Genomic DNA, 17,838 nt, shown 5'->3' with positions numbered 1-17,838 from the left:
TGCACTCGTTGAAGGTATATTTATTTAGTGAATGGATTAAAATACACGAGAGAGAGTGCGAATACCAATTCTCGTAAATAATTAAGAGTTGTATCCTTAAGAGGAAACGGAAATGTTTTTCGTAAATTTTTGTGAGTTGGCTAGCAACCTTTAGCCCAACTCCCTATCCCACATCGGTTGTGAGTTATGTGTGTATTCACTACTTAAGTCCCCAAGGTCCCCTCATTGGTTACCGGCTTTTGAGGTGGAATTTGGGATTCGGTTTAGGTTAGTGTGTGTGTGTGTGTTTCTTGCTACTGTTGAAAGGCTAGCAACCTTTAGCCAAGAAACTTTTTAGAAGGATCCAATTTGGAACTTGGGTTGGGCTGAGAATTGGCAAAGACTCTTTCGAGCTGATATTCGGCCCATCAAATGAACAAGGTCGGAAGTGATCTTGCTAATGCAAGTTTGGACGGACTTTTGTTTCAAGGTCCCTGCGGGGGAAAAAGAAAGTGGAAGATTGGAAATCATAGGCTTTGTTTGGATTGCATTTTTCTAGAATTTTTATAGAAAAATTATCATAGCGATTTGATATATGTGAAGCAAAAAAATGATTGAAAAATATATCCAGGAAATAATCATAAGGTTTGAAGTCTCTGCTTGAGCCCAAAAAAAAAAGGAAATAAAAAATTTGCCTGCCAAAAAATGACTAGAACAAAATTTTCCACCCTTTATTGTGTTTCCCACCAATTAGTATCGAGTTTAACATAGAAAAAAGTACCTAGTTTAACATTATCATGACGATGGCTGACTTTGCCAAAGAATGGTTTTCTCAATAGAGATTAAAAAGTAAACTCCTCTTCGCAACTCAAAAGGAGAAAGAACAAAAGGGTTTAAAGAGGATGACATTCAGGGCATGCAGAATGGATCTGTACAAAAATTAAAAACTACATGTACTTGGGGCCAGTGTAATGCTGTATTTAGGTGGTTGTGTTTTTTTTTTTTTTTTGTTGATACGATAGATTATCTCACACTAGGAGGAGAGGAAGGACCTGAAGAGGTCCAAAGGTAACTCGGAGGGAACTGAACTACTACTAGATCAGACAGATGCATTACACACCCGCCTGAATTTTTTAACCAGAGCCAACCAATTAAGCTTTAATGCATTGGTGGTGGCCACCAACCCAAAGGCTGGTGGTTTTAAGCGGTTGTGTTCAAGTGGTGTATTTTTTTGAACAAAATTTAGTATCCATATATCTGTATTAATATTCTTGAATAAGTAGTTTTCTACACCAATAAAATTCTTTTTTGTGGATAAGAGATCTTGCATTTACAATTTGACACAACTGTGCCAACAATCGTATTTCCTGCTTCCCTAAGGCTCTGATTGTTTTGAGGGAACAAGAGAGAAAGAAAAGGGAATGAAAGGATAGATGTTTTTACATTTAGATTGATCTTTGAGGAGGAAAAGGAAAAGATAGAATAAGAAGGGAAGGAAAGGAAATGGAGGGATATGGTTTTTCATATTTATATTGGTTTGTGAGGAAGGAATGGAAAGGGTAGGGAGGAAAAGATAGGGATAAGGTTTAGTTATTTTTTATCATATTGTTTTTTGTCCAAAAGTGAGTGGAAACAAAGGGAAAGGAAATCAAAATTAGTGAATATTTTAAAATTTTCTAAAAAAACATATCTTTTTACATATTAAACTTTTTAAAATTATGAATAAAAACGTAGGTAACACCAAATAGTTTTCTTTCCTTTCCTTCCCTAATCCAAATAATGTTTTCAATGTTTCCTTTCCTTTCCTAATTAATCTAAACATGATTGATAGAATTTGCTTTTCTCCATTCTCCTTTTCTCTCCTCTCCGCATTAGTCGTCTCCTTTCCCTTCACTCATATTCCCTCAAAACAATCAAAGACTAAAGTGAATGTTATTAGTAAAGATGGCTTAAAGAGTAAAACACGGTTTAGAGCATCACTAATCAGATACTGAACAAGAAAAATGGTATTTTATACGACACACAAGACTCTATCCCATGGAAATAGAGTAAAAGATAGCCTACTCTTGTTTATACTAAACGAGAAAAATATTATTCTATACAACACCAAGACTCTATGCTAAAGAAACAGAGTAAAAGATATTAGATATCCTTTTTTTTTTAAAGATAATCAATAAATGTAATAAAATTAAAGCATGGTAATTAAGTTTCCACCAGATCAATTAAAAGAAAAATGTCTGATCTGATGAGTTTGACCCACGAAAACATATATATTTGTATGTATGTGCACGCGTATATGTATGTATGTATGTATATACACACCAAATTAAAATACGCACGAGAATTAAATAACATCTGGTCTTGAATGCCAAGGCCCTACATCTTCATGACAAGCACGTTCAGGCATAGCCCACAGAACCAAAAAAATAATTAAAAGAAGCAAAGGGAATGAAAAATGATGAAACGGCAAAAGAAGCAAAGAAAAGTAGGAAAAGAGAAGGGAAATAATGGCCCAGATCATCATGAGCAAGAACTTGGCTAGGCAAAGTCTCAGGCGAAAGGCCTAACAACTTCTCATGAATACATGATTCTTCTTCTCCTAACTTCTGCTATAAAGCTGAGCACTTGGCCTTATAGGAGTTTGGAACTAAGTTACAAGGTCCCATTTTCAATCAAGAAAATATGGGTCGAATTGGGGCTACAGTGCCAAGTTTTTGCTTAAACAGGATCAGGCCTCTTGTTCGAATTCGTTCAAAGAACCATTCACATTTTTCCAAAAGTGAAGAAGAAGAAGAAGAAAAGAATAATTCTGGGAATGTAGAGAAGGAGAAGTCATGTGTTGATGTTGTAAATGTGAAGCCTGCAAGTGTGATTATTGGAAGGAAAATAATGATTGTTGTTGATTCAAGTCCTGAAGCAAAGAATGCCATACAATGGGCGTTAACTCATACCGTTCAAAGCCAAGATTTGGCGATTCTTCTCTATGTAACTAAGCCTTCAAATCCAGGTTGCACTTATTCACCTTTTCTTTGTGTAATTCTAGGATTAGTTTTAGCTTTTACATTGATGTTTATTGAGCATAGTTTTGCGTAAATGAATTTTTCCATTTTCTTGGCAGGTGAAGAGGCCATCAAAGAGGTGGCTCCAAGAGTTTCCCAGTTTCTTTCTTGCATGAAGATTTTGTGCCAACAGAAGAGACCTGAGGTACATAAATAGTAACTTAGTATTATTTTTCACAATTTCTTATCACAAAACTGAGCGGTTAATTCGATATGTTATATGGTTTATGATGATAATGGGAACCCATTTTTAATTTCTTTTTTTCACTTTTTGGGACGAATTTGTATATAGACATATTACAATTTACACACTGATAAGACTTGAACATGATAAAATTGAGATTTTCTAGTACAAAATTTGATCGACTACAAAAGTAATTCTGAAGGAGACCCTTTTAACTTTCCTGGTCAAGATTAAGAGGGTACGTAATTAGGGGTGACATTAGCTACTTATTTAAAGTTCTTGTTACATTCCATGCATGAAAAGGTACAAATAGAGGTGGCAGTGGCAGAAGGAAAAGAGAAAGGTCCAGCAATCGTAGAAGAGGCTAAAAAGCAGGGGGTGGCACTTCTTGTTCTAGGGCAGAAGAAGCGTTCCACAACATGGAGGCTTCTAATGATGTGGGCAGGGAATAAGGTGGCAGCAGGTGGAGTCGTAGAGTATTGTATCCAAAATGCTACTTGCATGGCCCTTGCTGTAAGAAAGAAAAGCAAGAAACTTGGTGGATATTTGATTACTACTAAGCGACAGAAAGATTTCTGGCTTTTGGCTTGATGCTGATTGAATGAGGACTTGGATACATATTTCTTGAAGTTTTTCTCTTAATGGGACAGTTGCTTTTCGCAATATCCATGTAATTGTAGCGCAATATTTATTTATTGGTGAATGTAACTTTTGCGATCCTACTAATTATTAAGCACTATGATGGCAAGGGAAAGAATTAATTAAGGGGGCGAAAAAAAAAAGAGAATTTTGCATCATAAATCAACATCTCAACTTGTCAATTTGAGTTAGATTGAAACTAGCTTATGGCTACATATAAATTACGTAAAAAGAACTACAATTTGAAATAATAATATGATTAAATTGAACCCTTCAACTCAACTTACAACTACTTACAAAGCCCATTACAACTGTAAAACTTTAACTAGGCCATGAGGTATCTTGTTGAAGGGATCCCTTGACCACTTTAAATTTCCTTGGATGGTGCAATTGCTGAACCAGGGCATACTTTATTTGAGATCATGGGGATAACTAAAGAGAAAGCCAGAAAACATGTCGGAGGATATTTAAGTTGTCCTACTGATGAATACGTGACCTTGAAGTGATCTTGACTCAGCCTGTAGCCCACCGTCGGTAAAATTCATGGTTCCAACATTCCTCTAAAAGAAAGAAAGATGATTATCAGTTTACAGCTTATTATATTCCATGGAATCATTTCAACAGAGGGATCATTCCAAAATCTTCTGTAAGATGTTTTGATGGCAGTAGAAAGCTTCGAATCCTTTAATGACACTTGTTGAGGGCAAAATCATGACGAGGGACTCCAAATTATATATTTTTGAGATAAATCTTTGCACCAGTGTCTGGTGAAGTTGCCACCATTACCACTTATCTCGGCCCTCCTTGTATTGAAATTTTTGCCCTCTAGACGGGACAACAGCACTAAAGATGTCTATCAGTGCATTATGTAAGAGCAAGAGAGATCAATTTAAATGACAGCTCCGAGCTACAGATATTGAAAGCAAGTACACAACTTGCCATCCCTTTCTTTGGGATGCTGGAGGTCAGGGGTTCAATCCCTGCCTCCTACAATTTGCCATCCTACGGGGCTGGTCTTTGTCCCCACGGGATAGTTCGAGCGGTCCGTTCCTTCTCCTTAGGGTATGGCGACCTTCCTGGCTTGTTCAGAATTCGAGTCCCGCTGTTAACGTGTTCTGTGTGGAGTGGGGCCTCCTCTCCCGGACCGCAGGTGATTAGTCGGGCCCCGTAAGCATTGATCCGGACACCCCTGTGTCGAAAAAAAAAAAAAAATACACGACCTTTTTTTCTCTCTTAATTTCTTCGCGCATCGCGCATGCATGGCTGACAGAATTAGCTAGCAATACGATGAAAAAAATGGAGGATGACTTCAACTGAACACAAGCTTAAACTTGGGATGTTTAAAAAAAATATATCTTGCAGTCAGGTAATTAATTACTCATGAATCATAAAACATTAAATAGTAGGAAATTTTTAGAATAATTTTGGTGCACCTTTGATGAAAGGAAACAAAATAGAAGTAGACTCGACATATCTCTGACAACCTAGGGGGCATCAACCTTTTTTGCGTATCCTAATAATTACTTCCAATTTGACTCTTCCCTTCGAGACTTTGAGCTTGAATATTGCATGCAACCGCAACGGGGAAAAAAAAGAAAAAGAAAAAGAAAAAGAATCATGCACATTAGCCTTTTTTACATTGGATTACTTCCCTAATAGGATTATGCGTTTGGTAGTCTGCTAATCATTCAACCATTTCCTTCTCTACCTTTACTCTCAAAAGATGTTACCTAACTTGTTTCATTAATCAATCCCTTTGGACTATTACTTCTATTTGACCATTCATCCTTCTTCATTCCCATATATGAATGCAATTTGGCAACACCTTTATAATTGCATTCATGAGTACATGGATGAAAGGGCTACTTTTTGTTTCCTGACCCTTAATAAATGATGTTCATAGGGTAAGATTCAGAATTTAACTTTTCTTAATATGTCAGTCTAATTCAATTTTTTTATTCACATAAAAGAATGTTTTATACCATGTATATAAAACTATCATTCATGACATGTTTTTCCTGAGACCAATGTTATGAACCTTACCATTGAATTACTAAGATAGTGGCCCTTCCTGGGTAGCTCAGCCGGTGACCACATGCGGTAGTATCCCGTAGGTCATCGGTTCGAGTCCCAGTAACGAAAATGGGGTAACCCAACAACCCGAATAAGGGTTGGGGCCTGAAGTGGGGCCAGGTCCTTTTTTTTGACAAAAAAAAAAAAAAATTACTAAGATAGTGCGCGAAGCGATGGAAGATCACATTCAATGCTAGACAAGGACTCGGGACAATTGTGTTTTGTACGGTTCTGTTCACTTCTTGTACATGTTTAAATTTTTTTACATATAAATACATCATAATATTGTACTAAATAATGTCAAATATTTTATTCATGTACATTACTTTTATTTCGAATACAATAATGTAATATAATTATATATCAAGTTAATGTAAAAAGTATAACAATCGGGCTGAACCGTATTAGATTCCAACAAGCTATTTTGACTTCAACGTTGGTATTGTGTAATACCAAATCGATTATAAGACTAATATTTACTCTTAAACCTCAAAAAATTTGAACAGTCCCACTAAACTACAAATTAAGTAGTAGTAAAACTACAAATTATATGAATTAGTCGTCGTAAACAACAAATCAAACTACGCGAATATCCACAGGATATCCATGTAGCCTAGAATATGTGGTCTTTCTTTCGTTCAAGGCCCAACAAAAGAACTAAAGGAAATGGTTGGACAAAACCCTGGATGTTGAAAGATCTTATAGCCCATAGCGTGTAAGAGCCCAGCCCAATTTATCCCAGCTCGCCATCTTCTTCTTCTTCTTTCTCCCCAATCCTTAAACCCTAAACCCTTTTTCGTCTGGTTAGCTCTAATCCAGTTCCAAATTCCTCTGAGAAGTAAAGAAGAGCTCCCATGGCGAAGAAATCAAGCTCCGACGGCACAAAGACGAAGAAAAATAAAAAGAAAAGCAGCAAAAGATCAGGTCCAAATGCAGTAGCAATGAAGCAAAAAGCCCCCCAACCGAACCCATTTGAGACCATTTGGTCCCGTCGCAAATTCGATATCCTCGGTAAAAAGCGCAAGGGCGAACAACGTCGTATAGGCCTAGCTCGGTCCCTTGCCATTGAAAAGGTCAATTTGATTACAACTTATGGCAATAAATTCAATAGGAGTGAATTGCAAAACCAAAAAAAAGAAATTTTTTTGGTTTGTTTGGATTGAATTGTGTTGTGCTTGGATGTTTTGTTATTGATTTTCCTTTTTTGGTTTTAATTTGGGATGCAGAGGAAGAAGACGCTGTTGAAGGAGTATGAACAGAGTGGAAAGTCATCTGTTTTTCTGGATAAGCGAATTGGGGAGCAAAATGAATTGCTTGGGGAGTTTGATAAGGCTATTATGAGGTCTCAACGTGAAAGGCAGGTGAGTTGGATCAGAAAGGTTTTGTTATGTAACCTAAAGTTTTTCTTGCTTGTCTTTTTTAATTTCTACAATGTTATTGTATCTTGCTTCTATGTATGTGTAAGACCGGTATTTTTTTTCTTTTTTTCCCATCAATGGCAGCTGAAGTTGAGCAAGAAAAGCAAGTATAATTTATCTGATGGGGAAGAAGATGAACTTGAGATTCAAGGTGGTCTTTTTCCAGAAAAGGATGATTTTGATGACGAAATACCATTTGATGGGGATGAGGATGTGGATGACGGGTCAACAGGAAATGGAAGTATGTATATAATCCTTAGTGGCTTACAAATGCATGCCTTGTATAAATGCATGTGATGTTTTAGTAAATGAAGTAAAATTGCTTCTTTTTTGTGCTAGTAGGTTAATGTAGGATTGTGGTTTTGTTAATGTTCTCTTGTGATTGAGTTGGATAGACGAGCATAAGATGGACTTTAGAAAATAACACAAGTGAGAATACAAATACATAATGTGACTCACACTAACTGAGCGACTTTTCAGAACTCCATTGTGGGAGGTCTATCCATTCTTCTTCCTATTGGTTTCTTTCATTTCAAGAACATCTCCAACTGTAAGATTGTGGGTGTCATTTGTCAGTGGAGGTGAATACATGTAAAATTCGAACATAACTGTTGATGATCAGGGCACTGCTTTTATCCCTGTTTTAAATATCGTGAAAGCAGAAGAACCTGGGCCAGTTTTTATCCCTGATTTAAAAGCTATTTCAATTGTGCAAAGGTTTCAACTTGCAGATTTAAATCTGTCAGTAGATAAAAGTCTAGAACTTGAGCATGTTAGTAATAAGTGATTCATGTGGTTGTTGAGATAATAGTGATTAATACATGTTCACTCTTTTGTGTTTTATTTATCTAAAGTGCAAGATCTTTCTGATCTTAGGTATTGAGTAATGCGTGGCATGGTTGTTTTAAAAGTGTTGGCATGTTGTTAATGTTTGTGGAAAAGTGCTACTTCTGAGCATGCCCCTATCATGTTAAGTATATGATACCTTGTCTTGTGTTCAATCCTGTTCTTCTATGGAGTATAGCTGGTCCATCTGCAATCTGTGCTCATCCTTTGTTGCAGTTCTACGATATAGGGAAGGATAAGATATTGATGATGTTCTTAGTTTTACCATCTAAACTGTTTAGTCCATAAATTTGATAGTTGTAGCTATGTTGGCCTTCCTCAATTTTTTATCCTCTATGCTATGACTAAATTGCAATAAATCTTTTTCTGCCAGAGAAGTCAGATATTTTGGGAGAGCTTAATTTCACTGCAGTGCAGAATGCTCAGCAAACAGGTTTAGCGGGACAGGAAACTGTGAGACTCTCATCCCCCATCTCATAGATTTTAGCTGCCTTTCTTACATGGTATTTCAAGTAGCTGATTTATGCAAGAAAGTAGAGATTTTGTTTCTTTCATGATTAATCATAATATCACGATTGGTTGCTCTCTTCCATAAACTCTTTTGATTGCCTTGACACTCTGTGTGTGTGTGAAGCCCCTGGGGTTGAGAGGATGAGAAAAAGACAAGTATCTATGTTTTTTTTTTTTTTTGGCTACATGTGTTTTGAGGCTTCCTGTTATTCCTAAATTGGGTTGTCATATTAGTTTATGCATGCCAGCTTGGTGTGAGGTTATGTAAATGTCATTTAAGCATTTAACTTGTAGCAGTTTGGCATCAATACGTCTAAGTTAGTTTAGCATCCTCTTGGAAATTATTTATGAAATTGTTTGTGCTCCTGATGCATGTGATTTTTCTGTTTCAGAGGCGGAAAAGCAAAAAAGAAGTGATGGAGGAGATCATTTCCAAGAGTAAATTCTTTAAGGTTGTGTCTTTATGTAACTTGTTTACTGTCTAAAAGCATGGTTACTTGATCTTCTCAATAATGTCTATTTCCATTGCTTTCTTCCAGGCCGAGAAGGCTAAGGATAAGGAGGAAAATGAGCAGTTGGTTGATCAACTGGACCAAGAATTTACATCATTGGTGCAGTCTGAGGCACTGTTGTCGTTGACCCAACCAAACAAGATGAATGCATTGAGAGCCCTTGTTAATAAGAGCAGTTCTAAAAATGAAGAAAAGAAACATGACACATCTCCAGCCCTGGACAAAACTGCTACTCGACTGGTAAGTACATCTCTACTCCCTTAGAAAGTAGAGTATTATTTGGATAGGGTATTATTTGAAATATTATTTGGAATAATTACTGTAGCACTTTTTGTGATGTGATGTATGTGAGATAAAAAGGTGGTTGGGAATAAAAAAAGGTGGGTTGGAAAATGTGTTTATGATGCAAGCGAAATATTATTTGGGATAAGTTTTGTATCCAAACACTCCCAGTACTGTTTTCTGTCTTTTATTTTTGGTTCCTCACTTATGTTGCTGTTAAATGAATTTCTGATAACTTAAAGCTCCTCTATTTTCTTTGTCATGTTGGTCCATCTGATGCTATTGTACTGCACGCTTCTTCATAAGGCCTTAATCTCATATTTTTTTCCCTCCAATTGTGTGGTTTTCTTATATATCTCTTGTTCAATTCAATTACTTACTTGACTTTATATGAATAATTATGGCTATAATGACCTCACAGGAAAAACCTGATTCGTATGACAAACTTGTAAGTGAGATGGCACTGGATATGCGTGCTCGCCCATCAGACCGTACAAAGTCAGCTGAAGAGATTGCACAAGAGGAGAAAGAACGCTTGGAGCAATTGGAGGTATTTTTAGTTGCTGATGAGATCATCTTACTACTTATATACTAAGTCTCTTTTTTGGGAGCCCAAAAAGAAAGGGGAACAAATGTTTTCTCCTTATCAATTAGGAGAGTCGTTTATGATGAAAATTATGTCACAACGCATATGCTCAATTAGGGATGAAATTATCTTTATACAATTCTCTTGGCCCTTTTCTTCTTCTTTTCAGAATACAGTAAGTCATGGAAGTCTTGTATCTTAATTAACAACATTACAAAACCAGTCATAGTATTGTATTCATTTTTGGCTTCCCATTTGGCAGTAGATCCTCTTTTGGCAATTTTCGTTGCACTTGAGTAAAACAGAGTGTAGTTTACATGATTTCCTTGCTGTGTAATGATTTGTATTTGATGATATTTGTATGTATTGCTCAATGATGGTACCAGCACCTGCCCAATTGTGATTTTTGTGCTTGCATATAGATGTCTTGGATTGGAATATCAGTAGATTTCATAATCTACTTCATGAAGACAAGGGGAAATGTTATGTACAGTGCTTTTCCTTTATCGGAAAGGACATGGATATATAAATTGTTGGGGGAGGGAGGGTTTTAAATCATCGATATAGACTGTAGGAAGTTGGAAAAATAAACCTTATAGGAACTTCTGTTAACTTTCATGCTGTTCCACAATGTCAGGAAGAGCGCCAGAAAAGAATGGTTGCTGCTGATGAATTAAGTGATGAAGAACCTGATGGTTCAGATGATAATGATGCATCCTCCAAACAATTCAGATCTTTATCTGGTGATGATCTTGGTGACTCATTTTCACATGATGAAGACAAAAAAACTAAATTGGGATGGATTCAACAGATCTTGCAAAGGGAAAATGCAGAAGATCTTGGGAGTGAGGATGCTGCTTCTACAGAGGAATCTGGGGGCAGTGAAGATGATAGTGAAGAAGATTCTGATGAGGATGATGATGAACATGACAAAACTCATTCAGTGAAAGACTGGGAACAGAGTGATGATGACAAAATTGATACTAATCTGCAGGATGATGAAGATAGTGACGGTGATAGGGTGGAAAGAAAGAAGAAGGAACAAGAAAAGAAGGGAAAGCAAATGAACTTATCTGATACTGAAGGCCAGAAAGCAATTGCCAAGCAACAAACGGTTCAGCAAGGGGAACTTCCGTATACTATTGAAGCTCCAAAAAACCTGGAAGAATTTACTTCATTGGTGGAGAACTGTTCTGATGATCAAATTGTTGAAGCAATAAGGAGAATTCGTGCATTCAATGCGATCCATGTTGCAGCAGAAAACAGAAAGAAAATGCAAGTATGGAACTTTAATTCTTGATTTGCTATTTTATTGATTATGGTTTTGGAAATGTTTGTTTTCTTTTTCCTCTCTTGTTCTGTAATGAAACATCTCATTGACGACCCTTGAAACAAGAGACTATCATTTGCTTTAGCCATATACAAATTAGTGTATGATTGATGTTTGTGATGTCTATCAATTGTCTTTTTAACTTTGCCATATATGTTTGTTTGTCAAATACCGTGACAGAGATCGCATGGTGCTAGTATGCGTGTAGTGATTCTTCTTGTTTAGAACTTGCAAGTTGGAGCTGGCATTCTGTATATTGTTTCCAGATGAACTGATATCAATCAATGCAATTGTTATTGCCAGGTGTTTTATGGTGTTCTATTGCAATACTTTGCTGTTTTAGCAAGTAAGAAGCCATTGAACTTCAAGCTGCTGAATTTGCTTGTGAAGCCATTAATGGAAATGAGTGCGGAGATCCCATACTTTGCTGCCATATGTGCTCGTCAACGACTATTACATACTCGGGCACAATTCTCTGAGGACATTAAAACTACAGGTTTGGATGTGATTGACATTTTAAATTTTGTAGTTCTCTGGCATTACTGTTAGTATTCTGCGAAGATTTTCCTGCATAATCTGGACCATCTTCAATATATCTCACATTTTCTGCTATTCCATTATCATAGGGAAAAGCTGTTGGCCTTCTTTGAAAACAATCTTTCTTTTGAGGCTGTGGTCCATGGTCTTTCCGTGCTCCGATTTTCGTCATGTGGTCATGACACCAGCAATCTTGCTGATGTGTGAATATTTGATGCGGTGTCAGGTTGTGTCTGGTCGGGATATTGTAGTTGGTTCCTTCTTATGCTCTATGGTGCTCTCTGTAGGTTCACTCAACTTGTCTTAGTGTTTTTTTTATTATTTTTTGTTTTCCCATTAGATGTACCTTATTAGGGTGTACCGCCCAGGCCACTTGTAAGTCTACACTTTCTTCAGCTTGTGAAATTGTTTGTAGGTCACGAAACAATCCCGAAAACTTTGTCCTGAGGCTTTAACATTCATTAGAACTCTGCTCTTGGCGGCTTTTGACAAGATTCAAGGGTCAGCTGATGACCATCAGGTATGGCTCAATCAATATATTAGGTTTTCATAGCATATTGCCAGTTCCCATGTGGCCTATACATAATTTTTCTTCCTTGAGGGTTCTTCCTGTTGAAAGCATTTTTTCTACATAGCAAAAGATTTCCTTGTTTTCTCCCAAACATGGAAGTTAGTTTGGACTCTTGCCTATTTCTTTTACTACTTATTGTTGGACTTGCTTTTAGCCAATCATTAGTGGGAATTTCCCTTTAAGGTACAGTAGATGAGGCTACTTTATGCATTTGTTTTCAATGCAGTTACACCATCTTATGGAAATCAAAACCCTAAAACCTCTGCTCTGTATCAAGAGTAGTGTGAAGGAGATCAACCATTTAGATTTTCTTATGCTGATTGACTTGCCAGAAGATTCTCCTCATTTCAACTCTGATAATTTCAGGTCAGTCTTTTTTCTTGCTGTAGTTAATAGTACACTGTGTTTGTTAGTTGAGCGTCTCTATTTATCTAGTGCATGACATCACTGATATACTTCTCAAAGGAAAGGCATAAATTGTTCAGAAAGAATTGGTGTAAAGGGGCCATTTCTCTTGCAGTGAATGCTATCAAAATTGTGGCAGCTAGATATGTGCTTTATGACTATATGTTGATGTTGGATACATCGTGTATACCTGTTCAGTGCTGTTTTTTTAATCATGTTTTTCCTGATTGTTAAGCCTCTGATGCAGCATATTTTTCTACAGATGTTCCCTTTTGAGGTTGATGAGTATTAATTAAGGGCAGATGCTTTTGTTGACAGGGCTAGTGTTATCGCAGCAGTTGCTGAAACTCTTAAAGGATTTGTCAACCTCTATGAAGGATTCAATTCCTTTCCCGAAATATTTTTACCGATATCAAAGGTATTGCATAAGCTGGCAGGGCAACATCGCATGCCAGAAATGTTGAAAGACAAGCTCAGAGATGTGGCCCAATTCATTGAGAAGAAAGCTGATGAGCATCATGTTTTGCGTCAGCCACTCCAAATGAGAAAGCAAAAGCCGGTGCCAATCAAGATGCTTAATCCGAAATTTGAGGATAAGTATGTTTGTGACAAGTTGTGTCTTTGTTACTCTTAAAAAATAATACTTAGTATGAGCTGCCGACTGATTTTTAATTGTTGGACGCAATCCTCTAGCTTTGTAAAGGGAAGAGATTATGATCCAGATCGTGAACGAGCTGAGAGGAGAAAGTTGAAGAAACTTTTAAAACGCGAAGCTAAAGGTGCTGCTCGTGAACTTCGGAAAGATAATTACTTCTTGTTTGAGGTGAAGGAAAAGGACAAGAAGCTACTTGAGGATGAAAGAGCCGAGAATTATGGTAAAGTAAGGGCTTTCCTTCAAGAACAAGAACATGCATTTAAATCTGGTCAATTGGGGAAAGGCAGGAAGAGGAGGAGATAGAACTTTAGCTTTCAGCTGTCAGAACTTTTATTAGCTTCCAAATTATTGCTTCCCAAATACGGTATGTTATAACTTCTCCCTCCTGTGTGTCTCTCATTGGATGTATATTATGGTCTGAGTTGAAAAGCTGTATTTCCCTCCTTTCCACACATTGGTTTAGCTTTTACACCCTGGTGATGTAGTAACTGGTTTTCCTAAACAATTTTGATCGAATATGACCGGAAAAATGACGGGCTACATGTGGCTATTCATCAAATATACTGAATTGTCTTAATGGTGATTTTCCCTTTTTTTTTGCAGATGAACGTTTAGGTGGCAAAACATTTTTTGGAGTTGGAGATGTGGATAGATTGCACGAGTTTAGTTTTGAATAGCTTTAACGGTGCAGAGTCTTTTGACCAAGCCTAGCTCAAGAATTCAAACTAGTCTGCTTGCTGGGCTTTAGCGAGAGTGTATTGAAGAAATGCCATGTTGAGGACACATCATAAATAGACTATGGGAGGTGAGTTTTGTGTTACAGTTACCATTTGTAGGTCTCTACTTGAAAAGGCAGAATTACAGAGCACGCCGTGCCATGCCATGCATATGCGTAGTAGCTGGTGCTGTTGTAAATTGTATTCCTGGAAAATTCTTGATTTCACCTTTTTGTCATCCCTTGGAGCTCAAAAAAGAAGTTTTTTTTTGGTTATCAAGGAGAGCTAAGTAGCTCAATACATAGATACTAAACGAGGGTGGTTACTCCCCAAAAAAGAAGTTTAAAATGCAAATGCAATAATATCGAAATTTTCCTGTTATTTTGCTCTTTGACAACTCTAGTCTTTTTAGTTAATTTCTGGGATCCTGATCATGAAATCAGTAGTCAGGGCAGTAGTCAGGACGAGTGCAAGAATTTGTGGATGGCAGATTTTTTTTTTTTTTTTATTCCCTTTCGAAGTTTCCTAATCGTGTTTTTTCATGAAATTTCTAGCTAATTGATTGTTGGTTACCAGGCTTTTGTGACGGAAAATTCTAGGAAAATTGGGGAGGTTGTTAAACCTCATTATTAGTTCCTAATTTCGTACTGCCTATGGGTCAATGGAGTGTGGTGCACTAAATGGATTGGGGCCCAGTCCCATACTTTTCCAAACGGGAATTTCTTGGAATTTGGTTGGAAGTAATAATCCATCATTCCCAATCTTCCACATATCCCGACAAAATTGTGGAAGGGAAAATTCAGCGGTTCCATCGTATTAATGATGAAGACTTTTTTTCGTTTTTGACAAGATTAATGATGAAGACTAGGAACAGCAAGACTGTTTGGTCAAGTCGTCAACTTTAATCGGGAAAGTGCAGGCTCTTGTTTTCATGTTTGGGAATGAAGATTTCGGATTTACTTACTTAAAATGAATCCAAGGAAAAAATCGTTTCAGAATAGAATAAATAAATTGTGTAGTAAAGAAAAAAAAAATTGAAAACATTCTATTCGAGAAGGATATTACCATGTTCGAGTTTTTTTTTTTTTTGGGGTTTAAGTGTTTGAATGATGGAGGTGGGCATGCTTTCATACTATTTTCTCATTTCATATCAAAATTTATAATTGTTACATTAAAATTGCTGTGTAATCACCGAATGAAAATATGGAGCCACTTTGGCATGCATTTAATTTTCATGCGTATACTACCGGAAAAATGGATATTACCCATTTCAATATAGCATTAATATGGAGCCACTCTGCTCTTAGAACTGTTAGGTTCATGGTTTGAATCTTGGGTTGATAATTGGAAATGAAAAGGGTATGGAACTGAGAGGAGAGGGTTGGAAAAAAAAAAATATATAACCTTTGGGAATTTGGTTTTTAAGTATGTTTTGTAATTATCTTTTCATTTCTTTTTTTTAAAAAAAAATTGAATCCAAGAAAATCACAATTTTAGTCACTAGATCAAAATTTCATAAACATTTTTTGTGCTTGTAAACTATTAACATCGTAAAATTATTACAATATAATATTTTTCCCCCTTGTGGACCATTGTCCAAGTGCAGTCAACTAACGGGGGATATTTATTCTAATGACACAAATATGTGAGGAAGCAATCAAAGGGAGCAGGGACTGAGTACTGAATAGAGAGGAGTGATCAGAGATGGGGATAGAGAGCGTAGAAAAGTTTGTGGTGGAGAAGCTGAAGGAACTATGGCAAGCGATGGAAAACCTTTGGGGGCAATTCTTGGAATGGTTTGACAAGATATTTCCACCGGAAACAAGAGGAGAGAAGCTGCATCACTGGCTGCAGATTGCTTTACCAATTGCCATTGCTGGAGTTGTTCTGTCTCTGTTGCTCTATTGCTGCTATAAGTGCTGTTGCAAATGTGGAGGCGGGAGAAGAGTCAAGATGATGAAAGCTCCAGGCAGAAACTGTAGGATGCCAAGACCTGCATTTGAGGCCAACCCCAAATCATATTTTAGAAATCTTCGTGCACATCCTGGTGATCAACTCTGCTAAGAGATCACTACTACAACTATATAAACTACAAAGCCTGCCTCCTACCAATAACGGAATCTTTGCTATGGTTCTCTTCTCAGATTTGCCTTTTTTTTTAAATCCCTTCTGGCTTTTGGTGTCTGTAACTCTTTCATATCATCAAACGTCAAGATGTTGGTCGTAGAAGATGGTTGTGTGATGACGATGATGATGATGATTATGTTGCTTTGGGTCCGTGATTATATATATATGATCCTTAAATGCTTCAAACTCTTGAAGAAACATATTCTTAGTTTTGTGTACATATCTTTGATCAGTTGCAAAATTGGCAAGAAAATTAGCAAGATATTTGCTATTTTCATCGAGCTAAAATACAAACTAGACTTGCAGATCACTGCAAAAATCAGAGGATCAAGCCTTTGTCATTTAAGCAAAACAAAAAATCTTCTTCATGTAAATTCTAGAGCCATGAAAGTATGAAAATTTGGAAAAGGAAATATAAGAAGTCTCTTCGGAGATGAACACACGGGAACTTTAACTGGTGAACATTATTATTCTTTTTTATTTTCTCCCTTTTTTTTGATGTAAATAAGACTTGATACTTTCTTCATGTAAATAATTCTTGATCACCTCAGAGGAAGCAATTGATCAGGCTTCCCCTACGGGCCCTACCTTCTGAAGGAGCTACTCAAGTAGCATTGCATTTCTTTTTCTTCTTCTTTTTTTTTTTTTTTTGTCAAAAGGAGCATTGCATTTCTCATATTCCTTTTCTTCTACTTTTGTGATTCTTAACTCTTAAGAAGTAGAAAGAAGGTAGGGGGGACAAACGAGGAGCAAAAGATACTGAGAATCCAACCATGAAAAAGTTCCCCTTGGAAGGAAACTACAATCGATTCTCCTATTTTTCTTTATAATGAAGCTTCGTGAGTAGGTAACCATTAGCTATCAAACTTTTTCTTTTCATTTATTTATTTCTCTTAACTTTGTTCTTCTGTTGATCAATCATCTTGCCTTGGAGAGTAGATCAAGAAAAAAGTTAGAAAAAAAGAAAGAAAGAAGAAGCACTACATCGGATGATAGAAGTCACTTTGTCGCTGATTGATTGGTGCTGTGCGTACGATTTAGGCATTGTTTGAAAAGTTAGTAAAACAGGAAAAAGAAAAAAAGAAGAAGCACTACATCGGATGATAGAAGTCACTTTGGCGTTGTTTGGTGCTGTGCGTAACGATTAGGCCTTGTTTGAATTGGTTTTTTTTCTCAAGAAATTTTTACATTTTTCATGAACATATTTTTTAATTACAGTATTATTTTATTTCACATGCATCAAATTATTATAGTATATTTTTCTATGAAAACTTCAAGAAATAACAATCCAATTGCACAGTCAAAAAATTAAGAACTCAAATTTGGAGCTCCCACAGCCAAATTTTTTAGGGGATAAAGTAACAAACATCTGCAAATCTTACGAGAAATTATTTATTTTCTTTCCTCTT

At 36.6% G+C, this 17,838-nt stretch overlaps 2 protein-coding genes across 4 annotated transcripts; both read left to right on the top strand.

Moving 5' to 3' along the window:
- Positions 1-2,516: 2,516 nt before the first annotated feature.
- Positions 2,517-3,942, top strand: LOC140021626 (uncharacterized). Its single transcript, XM_072072897.1, has 3 exons — positions 2,517-2,986; positions 3,098-3,183; positions 3,526-3,942. The coding sequence occupies exons 1-3, from the start codon at positions 2,662-2,664 to the stop codon at positions 3,811-3,813; spliced, it is 699 nt and encodes a 232-aa protein (XP_071928998.1). The 5' UTR covers positions 2,517-2,661; the 3' UTR covers positions 3,814-3,942.
- A 2,707-nt stretch (positions 3,943-6,649) lies between these two features.
- LOC140021132 (uncharacterized) lies at positions 6,650-16,615 on the top strand. 3 transcript variants are annotated; one of them, XM_072071899.1, is made up of 15 exons: positions 6,653-7,007; positions 7,161-7,295; positions 7,437-7,593; positions 8,572-8,651; positions 9,101-9,160; positions 9,248-9,460; positions 9,924-10,052; positions 10,726-11,367; positions 11,722-11,914; positions 12,045-12,238; positions 12,371-12,475; positions 12,753-12,892; positions 13,250-13,528; positions 13,625-13,950; positions 14,190-16,615. In XM_072071899.1, the coding sequence occupies exons 1-14, from the start codon at positions 6,789-6,791 to the stop codon at positions 13,887-13,889; spliced, it is 2,811 nt and encodes a 936-aa protein (XP_071928000.1). In that variant the 5' UTR covers positions 6,653-6,788; the 3' UTR covers positions 13,890-13,950; positions 14,190-16,615. The 3 variants fall into 3 exon arrangements, with proteins under 3 accessions (XP_071928002.1, XP_071928000.1, XP_071928001.1); XM_072071900.1 differs by lacking the exon at positions 6,653-7,007 and having other exon boundaries at positions 8,577-8,651; XM_072071901.1 differs by lacking the exons at positions 13,625-13,950; positions 14,190-16,615 and having other exon boundaries at positions 6,650-7,007; positions 13,194-13,329.
- The last annotated feature ends 1,223 nt before the right edge of the window (positions 16,616-17,838 follow it).

Source organism: Coffea arabica, chromosome 11e (genome assembly GCF_036785885.1).
Source record: "Coffea arabica cultivar ET-39 chromosome 11e, Coffea Arabica ET-39 HiFi, whole genome shotgun sequence".
NCBI classification, from domain to species: Eukaryota; Viridiplantae; Streptophyta; class Magnoliopsida; order Gentianales; family Rubiaceae; genus Coffea; species Coffea arabica.
Note: the sequence above shows the minus strand (reverse complement) of the source record. Positions and strands in the feature narration are given on the sequence as shown.